Here is an 11,504-nt window from a genome sequence, read left to right as displayed (position 1 = left end):
CAATTATACTTCTGTTCGGCAACAGAGAATATTAATCATTTCCACTTCAAATATGACATGTTATCAATAGTGGAAAGTACAGAAAGTATCAGCATCAAGTAACATGCAGAATGCCCCATTTCTGAATAATGTACATTATACTATTCATTATAATCAATGATACAGCCATGGACCTAGGTATCACTCTTAATGTTGCAGCTGGTAAATGTGGAGTGGTATTAACTGCTTAATATATAATAATACATCATTTTTAATTTTTGTTATTTCAATAACCCAAATATGTAGTAACTAAATGTATCCATTAAAGGTAGCAGAGTGAAAGGTACACTATTTCACTCTGAAGTGGAGTGCCTGAAAATTTAGTACGGTACAGACATTTACAGACCTCTATATTATAAGCCTCTATGTGCTGAAATTCCAATAAGCAAACATTTATTCAACCAGGATAATTTCCCTTGAGGATTTTGTCTGGAATCGATAAAGGGGAGATTTCCGTCAGAATGAATAAAATCACGTGTGCACCGCTTTTTTGAAGCCCTATGCAGGTTGTAAAGACGGCCCATTCTATAAGACATATGAGGTGATTTGTCGCCATCTAGTGGCAATTGAAGCAAACGACAATAATACGTCAACGTCGGAGCTGACGCACAACGTCATGACGCACTTTGATCCAAATTTGCGCGGGTTTGCTGTTGTTATGGGAGGCTGTCATCCAGCGGTTTTCCACTCGGATTTATAAACAAAAAGGGTAACTTTAGAAGCTATTTGTTGATATTTAATGCGCTGTTGGTTATAGTTATAATACATAGCAAGTGTACCAACAGACGGAGTAGCATTAACGTCCGCAAACATCACTTTTATCGCTAAAGACACACGGGCTGCCATGTTTGTTGTGATCTTGTTACAGTAACGTCAGTCAGCTAGCAGCTACGCTAAAGGAAATAGCTAGCTATAATGCTAACGTTACCGTGGCTTTCGTTGCAGGTTTACTGGGAAACTTCAACGCCGAAAACATGTCCAAGCGAGAGGCGTTTTTAGATGCCGCCTGTAAGGAACATGTGGAGGACTTCCTTCGCTTCGTCCAGCTTCATGTGAGTAACTTTCTCCTAACGTAAATGTAAAAGCAGCAAACCTACAGAGCCGTGAGAAATATATGACTTGTATAACAAGAGCTCTTGCCTTAAACTTAGCTAATACTGGAGAAATAAACTAAATATTATCACACATCTCAGTATGAACCTATAGAAAACTCTACACCACAAACTCTAGTCCTATAAATATGACGTAACGTTAAATAAACACCTCTAAAACTGTTTAAAATGTACAACCTTCATAACCTGCAGAGCTGTTTTATTTGACTACAACAGCTGTAGCATGTACTACATCTGGCAACTGCATGCTGGATAATGTTACAAGAAACATATATATATATATATATATATATATATATATATATATATATATATATATATATATACCGTATATATATAATTATATATAATATGCTATATCATTTGGGATAATATTTTTGAATTGTATTAATTCTGACTGTTTCTGAAAATCACATTTCTCTGTTCTTTGTTTAATGAATTGTTTAATTTCTTGAACTTGATTGTTAACTGTCAAATGTCAAAATTTAAGTATTTTAGTAATTTACTGACAATGAACCACAGAAAATGTGGTGTTTAATTAAATAACTGATTATCAGTTAAGTGTAATACATGTATTTTCTTTTAATTCATCTCCTACTGGGGATGAAAAGTCCTCTTGTAGTCACTGATTTAAAGTGTTGTATGTATGTATCATGTCATGCATGTCTGAAGTTGTTTTCTGTCGCCGAGCAGAAGGACAAAACGGAGCCGTTTGACGTGGAGGAGGTCGTGCAGGAGATGCCCAGACACCAGAGGCAGACTCTGTGGGGAAAACTGGCTTCACTCCTCCAGGATGTCCTGCAGGAGCTTCCCCCCGAGCGCTGGGAGGAGGGCGGGGAGGCCAGGGAGGAGGGCATGGAAGTGGAGTCAGCTCCAGACCCTGTGAGTTTACCAGTCAGTTCATGGACAATTGTGACATAAACTTAGATGCCGTTCCAACTTGATATTCTGTGGCTATTTGTGTTTAACGACATACGTTTTATTTATTCATTCAGACACGTGTCAAAGCTGTTGTGGATGGTGTGACACTAGTGGCTGCCATGTCCTTAAAGGTCCTACAGGACGGGGACACCTACAGTGCCCTTCTGGAAATTGCCCACAGGCTCCATGGTCGGTGTCATTGCTGATTGTCTCTCCGCTGGAATGATGTGTCCCTCTGGCAGTGGGTTATTTTGACTTCCCGGTGTTTGTGTCTTTCCCTCAGATGTCCTGGTGTCGCTGCCCGTCTCAGAGACTCCCCTGCAGCTCCACATCCACACGCTGTGCGAGGCCTGGTGGAAGAAAGGGCTCGAGGAGAAGGAGCAGTTCGGTCGCACCGCTTTCCTCAACTCTCTGCAAAAGAGTTTCATCCTGAAAAAATCAGTCAGTATATATATATCCTCACTTATATGTCAGGTTATCACTCTTGTAGTTACTCTGAATAATGTTAACACCCTCTCTGTGTTGTCAGGGTACTGAGATCCAAAGAGTCTGGAGTCTCCATGATGTGCTCTTGACTCTGGACTACACAGCCGAGGACAACAAGCAGATAATCGACTTGTTGCTTCAGTGCTTCCTTCGTCCTAACTACATTAGAAACGATGACGTGAGTGGGATGATATTGAGCCACTGTGTTGACTCTCTCTCTTGTGTCTTATTGTCATGGCTGTCAGCCTGATGATGTGCATGTTGTTGCAGGGGAAGCGCTTTCTGGTGTTCCTCTTCAGCTGGAACGTCAACTTCATCTGGGCTATTCACGGCACCATTAAAAACCAGCTGGAGTTTTACAGCAAGTAAGGCACTTACTTTGAAAGTAGTCCATTTCATCTTCGTGTTAGTTACAACTTACAACTGCTCTGTGCAGGACCATGACTACCCACATTACGGAGATCTACTTCAGGGCGTGGAAGAAGGCCAGTGGGGACTTCCTGGACAAGATTGAGGGCTCATGCATTCAGGATTTTATGCAGAATGCGATCCTCCTGCAAAGAGCATCTCCTGTCCATGCTAAAGTCCGACAGGTATTAGCTGCTTTAACTTTTTCGTTCACAATGTGCACAATACACTCACTTGTTCATTCTCTGATCTCCTTGCTCTTATTTGCAGATTGTGAGCTATTTCCACTCAAGGAAGGGCTGTAACAAGGTGGACAAGATGCTCTGTAATCTCTACAAGCCCATTCTCTGGAAAGCTTTACGTGTACGGATTCAGGTTTCTAGCATGCATTCTTTACCAGATTGTTTTGTATTTTAATCTCGTCTAACGTGTTTCTGTTTGACTTTCTTCAGGCTCCAAACTTTGAGGTGCGCGCTAATGCCACTTTGCTTTTCACTGACGCCTTCCCAGTCCACGACCCGGACCAGAGCACCAAGAATACAGATGAAGCCATTCAACAGCAGCTGGACACGGCAATGGTGAGAACCTGATAATTAACATATTTATCTCACGTTTTATTCCTGGTGCTGTACATCCACTAAACGCAGACACTGAGCTTAAAAAGGAGCAAAATTTTATCAAAACATCCACTTATCTCTCATCGTTAGGGTCTCCTTGATGACCCTCATCCTACTGTACGCTCCAATGCCACCCTGGGAGTCTGTAAGATCCTGGCCAAGTGCTGGGAGCTCCTCCCTCCCACAATCATCACAGACTTCCTGAAGAAGCTGGTGATGGAGTTGACGACTGACACCAGCTCTCCTGATGTTCGGTGCTCAGTCTTCAAGGTAGGAAATATGTGTCTCTCTGCCCTAATGTTTACTTCCCTGGAAAATGTTAGTTAGAAGCTTAGAAAGGACAAAAATTGAGCCTTTCCTGTCCTGCTGTGAGATTTTGTGATGCCACATTATAAGCATGATTTTAACTGCAGACACAATAAGCACGACTGATTTTTATTGGCAGTGGACGGGATATTTGATGCCTTGTGGTTTGTGTAATGTTTTCCCAGTGTCTGACTATTGTCTTGGACAACAGTCTCAGCCATCCACTATTGGAGAAGCTCCTGCCCACTCTCAAATACAGCCTTCATGACAACTCGGAGAAAGTGCGCATAGCCTTCCTGGACATGCTTATCAAGGTCAAGGCAGTGCGAGCTGCTAAGGTACTGTAGATGCAGGGTTTCTTTCTGCTTTATTCACCAAACAGACTCTTAATAGGGCTGGTTTAGTCTTATTTGAATTATTGTGTACATTATTTTTCGAGACAGATTTCAAAACGTCAATCAATGTAACCATCAGAGATGCTTGAGCAGCAAGTAGCATGTGAGATTAGCCATGGACAGATGATCTGGGGTCTATGATCTCCCCCCAGGTTAATGCCCGTGTAGCTCTTCAAATTAAATAAAAAAAGATAAAAATATCTATTTATAAAAGGCATTAACAATAAAGACACCAGAAAGGATGCATTTCCCACATAAACAATGAAGGGAAACCTGTTATTTGAGATGGTGAAGACATTTTATTTGATGTAAAATGCACAACCTGTCTCTAAAATACACAGTAGTTGTGTATAGACGTAACATAAACCCCCGTGTGCAAATCCAAAAAGGAAGTTCTCACAAATCAAATAGTTGGCAAGCGGCTGAAGTCATAAACGTCCGACACTGAAGATATACTGAAGTGCTCGGGACAGATTTCCAGCCAAATCACATTGAAACACAGTCCACGTACGAAATGCCAACTTTCTTGTGTACCGCCCTCCAGTTTTGGGACGTGTGCAACATGGACCACCTCCTGGCCCGCCTCGCCATCGACTCCCATTCGGTTTCCAAGCGTATCGTCGACCTCCTCTTCAAGTCGTTTCTCCCCGTCAACGAGCCGGAGAGGGAGTGGTGCTGTCGCTGCATCACCCTCATCCAGATGAACCCCATGGCTGCCAGGAAGTTCTACCAGCATGCCCACAAACACACCGCCCCCACTAACATAAGTAAGTGCTGTGTGTGCGTACGTGGCAGAACTTTTCATCCTCTTATTAAAACACCAGAAAATGAAATGATTTAGCGCGTCCATCCATTGTTTTCTCTCCTCTCTTTCAGTAAAGCTGATGTTGGCCATTCGCCGAGTTGTGAACAGCTGCATCCAGACTGACTGCGACCTGACTGAGATTAATGACAGCAACAAGGAGAACAGCGCAGTAAGACATTTACGCTATCAGAGTTGACAGAAAAGATAGTGTCACTTTTTTCTAAAGTCTAAAAAATGTCAAAAATGTCCATCACATTATTGCCAACATCTTCAAAATGCCTGTACTGTAAAACCAACAGTCCCAAAATCCAAAGAATCATAGAGGAACATTGGAGAAGCTGGAACCACAGTTAGCATTTCGTTTTTGATGTGCTAGGAATCGTGGGACACTGGCAAATGTAGACGAATGGTTGATATTAGCCGTATTTAATGACGATGAACCATATAATTCAGGCTAACTCTTCAATCACGTTTGATCTCAGCAGGCTGACCCTCTGTTGGGGAAAGACAGGGCCATCGTTTCCAGTCTGCTGGAGGTCGTGGTCATCCTGTGGACGAGTGTGGAGAAGGCCCTGAAACAAAACGAAGAGGCCCAGAAGTACACCTCTGCCAAGTTTGGAAATGTCATGTCCAAGTATTTCCAAGCCTTTGAGGTGCGTCAACCTCCGTGTGTTGTATTCTTTGTATTTTTGTATCAGTTTTCCTTCAATGAATTCTTGTTTTGTTTCTCCAGGAGGAGCGATGTACCGTTCCTCTCATACAACTGGCCTCATTAATGCCCCCGGCTGCAGTTCCAACATTCAGGTAAGCTCCAACGCGTCTCCCCGTCCCTCCATCCCATTCGGCTAGTCTGTTTTGCCATCTAACCCGTCTCTCTCTCTCTCATCCCGCTCTTGTTCGCAGCTGTGGCGTCCTTTCCAGACTGAGGAGGATGGACTCCGGAGCAGCGCCGTCACAGTTTGGCCCGCTGTTAGACTGCATGTGCAGCTGGGGCCAGGCCGCTGATCTTCTCGACCTCGTCACTGACTGGCTCACCGAGGCTCTGCCCAAGCAAGGGGTCAGTTAATACGACACCACCAGGCTAAAATCTGTTGTATTGCTGGGTTTCTCTGTTAAGTAAGAGGTTCAATCTAACCAAACTTTAGGATAACACCAAACGAAAGGTCCGTATCATGGAGACAGTGGAGGCTAAACCAGACCTGGCACTGGCTTACCTGGAGTACCTGCTCAGCCACACTTCAACCCGGGAGAAAGTCCTGGCTCTCGGTCAGAAACCTCTGAAGCAGCTCCACACAGTTCTAGGAAACTGGAGGGTATGTTTCACTTCAACACCCCTGAGTGTGTTTTTCCCTGTTTGAAAACATCTTCAACATTTATACATGGAGTAGAAATGTCCTCAAGTAGATATTTACCTCAACAGGCGGTGCTGTACACTCACCTCACCTCCAACCCAGAAGATCCTCAAAGTCCCAATGTAGAGACTGCACTGAAAGTCTTTGAGCACCACGGCCGTCTCGGTGCACATCTGCAACATAATGTGAGCTTCTCCTTTTGCACACAGTCCATTTTTCACTTGTATTTATCTAGCTCTAAATGAATCCCCTGCTTTTCCTAGTTCTCAGAGGGTCGAGACTACCTTCTGTCTCTGGAGAATGTGGCAGTGTGGATAGCCGAGAAGGTGTTGCCCTCCCTGGTGAAACCTACCAGGGATGGTGGTGATGATGATGATGAGGTGGATTCGGAGAAGACGCCGCCACTGGCTGCACAGATAACAGAGGTGAGCTCTACTGTAACTAATGTAAAGGAATAGCTGCAAAAAGCCAGTCTAGGACTTTAGACTGAGAAAAGTCCACAAAAAGGCCTAATTGAACCTAAACCAATATGTGTAGTAGTGGCATATTCTATTGGGCCTTGGCCGATTATAATTAGTGGAGCTGAAATGACTTGCTGAGTGTGCAGAGCTGCTGTAAGCACCAGCTTTTAATTTGGGAAAATGGGGTAAAATGTGTGTGGTGTCCATTAAGGCGGCTGGGACACGCTTCTCCAGTGCAGCACAAATGTGCGATTCAGGCAGACGAGGCGGGTGCATTTTCATAACCGAACATTCCAGTTTCAGATGAAAATGTTTTTTTATTTTCTGAAGAAGTTGTTTTTGGTCGTATCTTTTACCACAAAATGAGTCCATCACAAATACCTAATGGCTCTCAGTATAAGAGGTCTTGTGATGTTGATAACATAATAATGCTGCTTATTTGAGGTCTGCAAAGGATGTGGATGATATGGACGGACGGACGATCGTTTATCTGAATTGCAAAGTCAGTTCACGCAAGATTGTTTCTCTGCAGACGTGAAAATTCAATCATATCTCCTTGTTCATAAATTGCCAGTTTGGATTTTTGTCTCACTAATTGTCACGCTGATACGCAGCCAGTGCCAAGGTAGTAAGAAGGAAACAACCCCGTTATGTTGTTATCCAGAACATTTACGTTTGGTGGAGCCTTTTTTCGCCTCCTGCTTCCAGGACTTTTAGTTCTGCTCGGTAAAATCACCCCTCATAGATTGTTCTGCTCCACTCCACACACACACTCATGTGCATGCCTCCTCCTTCACATGCTGGCGTCCTGAAATGGGCTTATTTTCTTCATTTGTGTCATTTTTCTCCAGCCTGTCACCACACGACTGCTGCGATCAGATATTGAAAAAAAGAGCCTTCTTATTAATGTTGTGGTGGGAGATCGTAGGCAGCGTCTGCAGGCCACCAGACGCTCGTAGAAATGAACATTACGCTGACATGTATCTCCCCAAAGACTCATTTTAATGAGCGTCCTTATTTGGAGTGTGATGATGATGATGATGCATTTTCCAGAGTTTTCTGACCGTGTGCCGAGATGTTTTACTCGTGGGTTTGGGCGACGGTGCGTTCAAGGGTCAAATCCTCCACTTGTGCTCGCTCACCCTCTTCTCAGGTGAGTGTTGCAACATGTGACGTTTCACTTCAAACAGTCCTGTTTGGTCACGTTTCTCTACCTTGAAATGACGTCTTTACAAACGATGTATTTTTTGGTTTCCAGAGGCAGGCTACCTGTGTATTCCTGCTGTGCTGCCGATTTTGAAGGAGGTGGCAGACGGCGACGTACCCGAGGACGACAACAATCAGCCTCAGGGAAACGAGGAAAATGCATCCGCTGTCATTCTGGCTGTGGTGGCCAACATCTTCCAGAAGATCATAGAGCTCTTGGCTCGTCGTCTTAGGAAGGAACCAGAGGAGGGAAAACGGGTACGCAGACATTTGAACTCCCAGTGTGTTGATGTATTTCTGTATTTTTTATTTCTGTTAAGTATAACTCCGTCTTTGCGCCCCGTCTTAGCTGTGTCAGTCGGCCGTTCCCGGCCTGACCAACTTCCTCCAGGTGCCGCAGACGTGGGACAAAGCGCCTCTTAGCGGGGTCTTCTCCACTGTTTTTGCTGTCATCGTTGTGGAGAAGAGACATTTGCTTCAGAAGGTATTGGACCTACTTTGTCTGGACATGATAAGCGACTTGACCAATTACGTTCTTGAGCAATTTAATTAAGAGGATGACGAATACTGCTGAACTCTTATTTTTAAAGATTACCCAACCCGAAGAGTTGATGACCCCAGAGTCGGTGGAGGACATGCCTCCTCTGTCCAGCATCCTGCTGTCTGTCATCCTCAAATCACCCTCCATTACCAGGTAAATGCCTCACTTTCTCTTACATTTAAAACCTACAAGAGCCTTCCACTTCTCCTCTGATCATTTAGAGAGGTGAACCCGTTTCTTGTGTTCAGTTTAAAACATCTGCTTTATCTTAATGTCATAAACATACATTTGTTCTTGGATGTTTCTTTCAGGGCCTTTTTGACAGAAGTCAGCTCATCCGTAGACTCCGAGGCCATCAGCAGTCTGAATGAGCTGGCTGCTGTCCTTCATATCATGGCGGTCATCCAACACTGTGAGTTAAAGATCAGACGTATAAAAATGCCTTATTTTATTTCCGGTGAAGATAAATCACAGTTTATTGCATGTGACACTTTTAGCGGGACAAGCTAAAGCAGGTTTGAAGACGGCAGCCACATCCGTCCAGCAGCAGATTCACAAACATGCAGTCACATCGGCGGACGCCGGCGACATCCAGAGGTGAGCTGAAGGAAATGAGATGTTTTCTTTATACACACACCGTGGATGAATAAATTCATAGATTTTTTTGGTGTGCAAGCTGTCGTGACTAACCTCTTTATCCCTTCCTGCGGCAGGGTTATTTATGAATCGTCTGTGAAGACCTTGAATGATATTCTGGATTTATGAGTTTCCCCGTTTCATGAGTAATATCTCCTTCACATTTGTGTTTTATGAAGCTAAGGAGAGCAGTATGATGGCTGCTTTGCTGAACGCGTTACAGGCTTTCGGTTGCTGGCGGACAAAAAGAATGACACGATTGAATATTTCAACTTCACTTATCAGACTTTTAAAAAAAAATATGGGTTGGATTGGAATCTAAAGCTGGGGACAAGTGGCTGTCTGTTACCATGTATTTCCAGACTGGCTCCACTTCTCTTTGTTTATTTATTTCTTGATGGCACAAATCGCTCAAGTCTCCTCTTTCAAGTGTGTTGATAATGAGAAATATTGATGAAAATGTTCTCAGATTGAGTGGTATTCTTCTTTTGAAAAAGCTTTTCAGCTCCACTTTACAAAAAAAACACAACTATTTCATATGAAATGCATATATATTTTTTCATTTTTCACAATCTGTGTTTATATAACCGTTGTTCTGTAGCGTAATAAGAATAAAACAAACTGTAAGAACCAAACTAACCTTAATGGTTGTTTCTTTCTCAGACTGTACAGCAGTAATAACTGCAAACAAGCAATAAATCATCCTCGCTTTATTCTGAAGGAGCAATGGCTCCCATTTTAAGATTTCACAAGCTGTGTTTTTTTTTTCAGTCAATATTTATTATTGTGCACCGCGGGGACACAAACTCAAAGGTTTTATCTGATTTGTGCTACATGAAGGAGAAGGGCGAGTACACACAGTTCAGGAACATACATTATATTTTGATTATTCATTCCTGAAAGAAATAAAATATTGAAAGAAATATGTGGGATTGATTGCTCGTCTCCTTTTAAGAGGCTACAGTGTATTGGGTCAGTTGATCATGTTCTTACTGGTGGAAATTAACTAAGAACATTGTTGAGGTACTTAATTCAGTTCAGAGGCGAATGTTGTAGTTTATATTCTACTACATTTATCTGCTGGCTGTTGTTGATTAAGAGTTTATAAACAAAACATAAAAATCAGGTTGCTTAGTCACATTAAACATTAATACAATGTACTTTCACTCATCTTGTACTTTCACTTTAAATGTAGAACTTGGAATATACAGTATTTACATTGTAGTAGGATATTACAGTTATATTGAGATTCATGAGTGGCAATATATCCCTATTCATATTACTATTTGTTTGATTTTGTCAATAAGATGTGCCAACCCAGCGGGACCTCCTGTAGTATTTTATTATGCCTTTATGTTTTTCTGTCTTTGTCTCGTGTATCAGGTATTAGACTGGTTGCTCTTAAATCACCACAGGAATAGAAAAAAATAATAATAAATGACCACAAAAGGACTATTTAATAAATGTAGTGTCATTTTATGTATTTCTACAGCTTCCCTACAATGGTATATTTGTGTATCTCATCCATCTAAAATGTATTATTTATGGGGTTTTTCAGTCAAGCTAGAAAAAAAAATATATTACTCGGTTTTCATGTGTTCATGGTCTCCGGGCAGTAATCATGAAGTCAAACCTCCACCCATCCCTCCATCCTTCACTCATCTTTCGCCCATCCCTCCATCTTTCATCCACCCCTCCATCTTTCCCCCATCCCTCCATTTTTCACTCATCCCTCCATCCTCCACCCACCCCTCCATCCTCCACCCATCCCTCCATCCTTCACCCATCTTTCACCCATCCTTCCATCTTTCACCCATCCTTCCATCCTCCACCCATCCCTCCATCCTTCACTCATCTTTCGCCCATCCCTCCATCTTTCATCCACCCCTCCATCTTTCCCCCATCCCTCCATTTTTCACTCATCCCTCCATCCTCCACCCACCCCTCCATCCTCCACCCATCCCTCCATCCTTCACCCATCTTTCACCCATCCTTCCATCTTTCACCCATCCTTCCATCCTCCACCCATCCCTCCATCCTTCACCCATCTTTCACCCATCCTTCCATCTTTCACCCATCCCTCCATCCTTCACCCATCTTTCACCCATCCTTCCATCTTTCACCCATCCCTCCATCCTTCACCCATCTTTCACCCATCCCTCCATCTTCCACCCATCCCTCCATCCTTCACCCATCTTTCACCCATCCCTCCATCTTTC

At 43.1% G+C, this 11,504-nt stretch overlaps 1 protein-coding gene across 2 annotated transcripts; it reads left to right on the top strand.

Annotated features, from left to right (window-relative positions):
- Nucleotides 1-677: 677 nt before the first annotated feature.
- Nucleotides 678-10,111, top strand: ncapg2 (non-SMC condensin II complex, subunit G2). 2 transcript variants are annotated; one of them, XM_084033682.1, is made up of 27 exons: nt 678-748; nt 985-1,091; nt 1,845-2,033; nt 2,147-2,261; nt 2,356-2,513; nt 2,602-2,736; nt 2,829-2,923; nt 2,995-3,151; nt 3,237-3,329; nt 3,419-3,544; nt 3,674-3,853; nt 4,075-4,227; nt 4,829-5,051; nt 5,161-5,258; nt 5,575-5,742; nt 5,823-5,893; nt 5,993-6,146; nt 6,235-6,402; nt 6,510-6,626; nt 6,705-6,866; nt 7,956-8,055; nt 8,161-8,366; nt 8,458-8,592; nt 8,699-8,802; nt 8,961-9,061; nt 9,147-9,246; nt 9,363-10,111. In XM_084033682.1, exons 2-27 carry the CDS (start codon nt 1,014-1,016, stop codon nt 9,412-9,414), a joined length of 3,438 nt encoding a protein of 1,145 aa, XP_083889808.1. In that variant the 5' UTR covers nt 678-748; nt 985-1,013; the 3' UTR covers nt 9,415-10,111. The 2 variants fall into 2 exon arrangements, with proteins under 2 accessions (XP_083889808.1, XP_083889807.1); XM_084033681.1 differs by having other exon boundaries at nt 5,572-5,742.
- Nucleotides 10,112-11,504: the final 1,393 nt, after the last annotated feature.

The sequence above is a fragment of the Eutrigla gurnardus genome (assembly GCF_963514095.1).
Source record: "Eutrigla gurnardus genome assembly, chromosome: 18".
Classification (NCBI taxonomy): domain Eukaryota; kingdom Metazoa; phylum Chordata; class Actinopteri; order Perciformes; family Triglidae; genus Eutrigla; species Eutrigla gurnardus.
Note: the sequence above shows the minus strand (reverse complement) of the source record. Positions and strands in the feature narration are given on the sequence as shown.

What these genes read in the sequence shown, in the direction of transcription:
- ncapg2 (XM_084033681.1), top strand. Translation starts at nt 1,014, where the DNA reads ATGTCCAAGCGAGAGGCGTTTTTAGATGCCGCCTGTAAGGAACATGTG. An exon ending in ACTACATTAGAAACGATGAC is followed by an intron (nt 2,737 to 2,828) that starts GTGAGTGGGATG and finishes ATGTTGTTGCAG; the next exon opens with GGGAAGCGCTTTCTGGTGTT. An exon ending in GTGCACATCTGCAACATAAT is followed by an intron (nt 6,627 to 6,704) that starts GTGAGCTTCTCC and finishes TGCTTTTCCTAG; the next exon opens with TTCTCAGAGGGTCGAGACTA.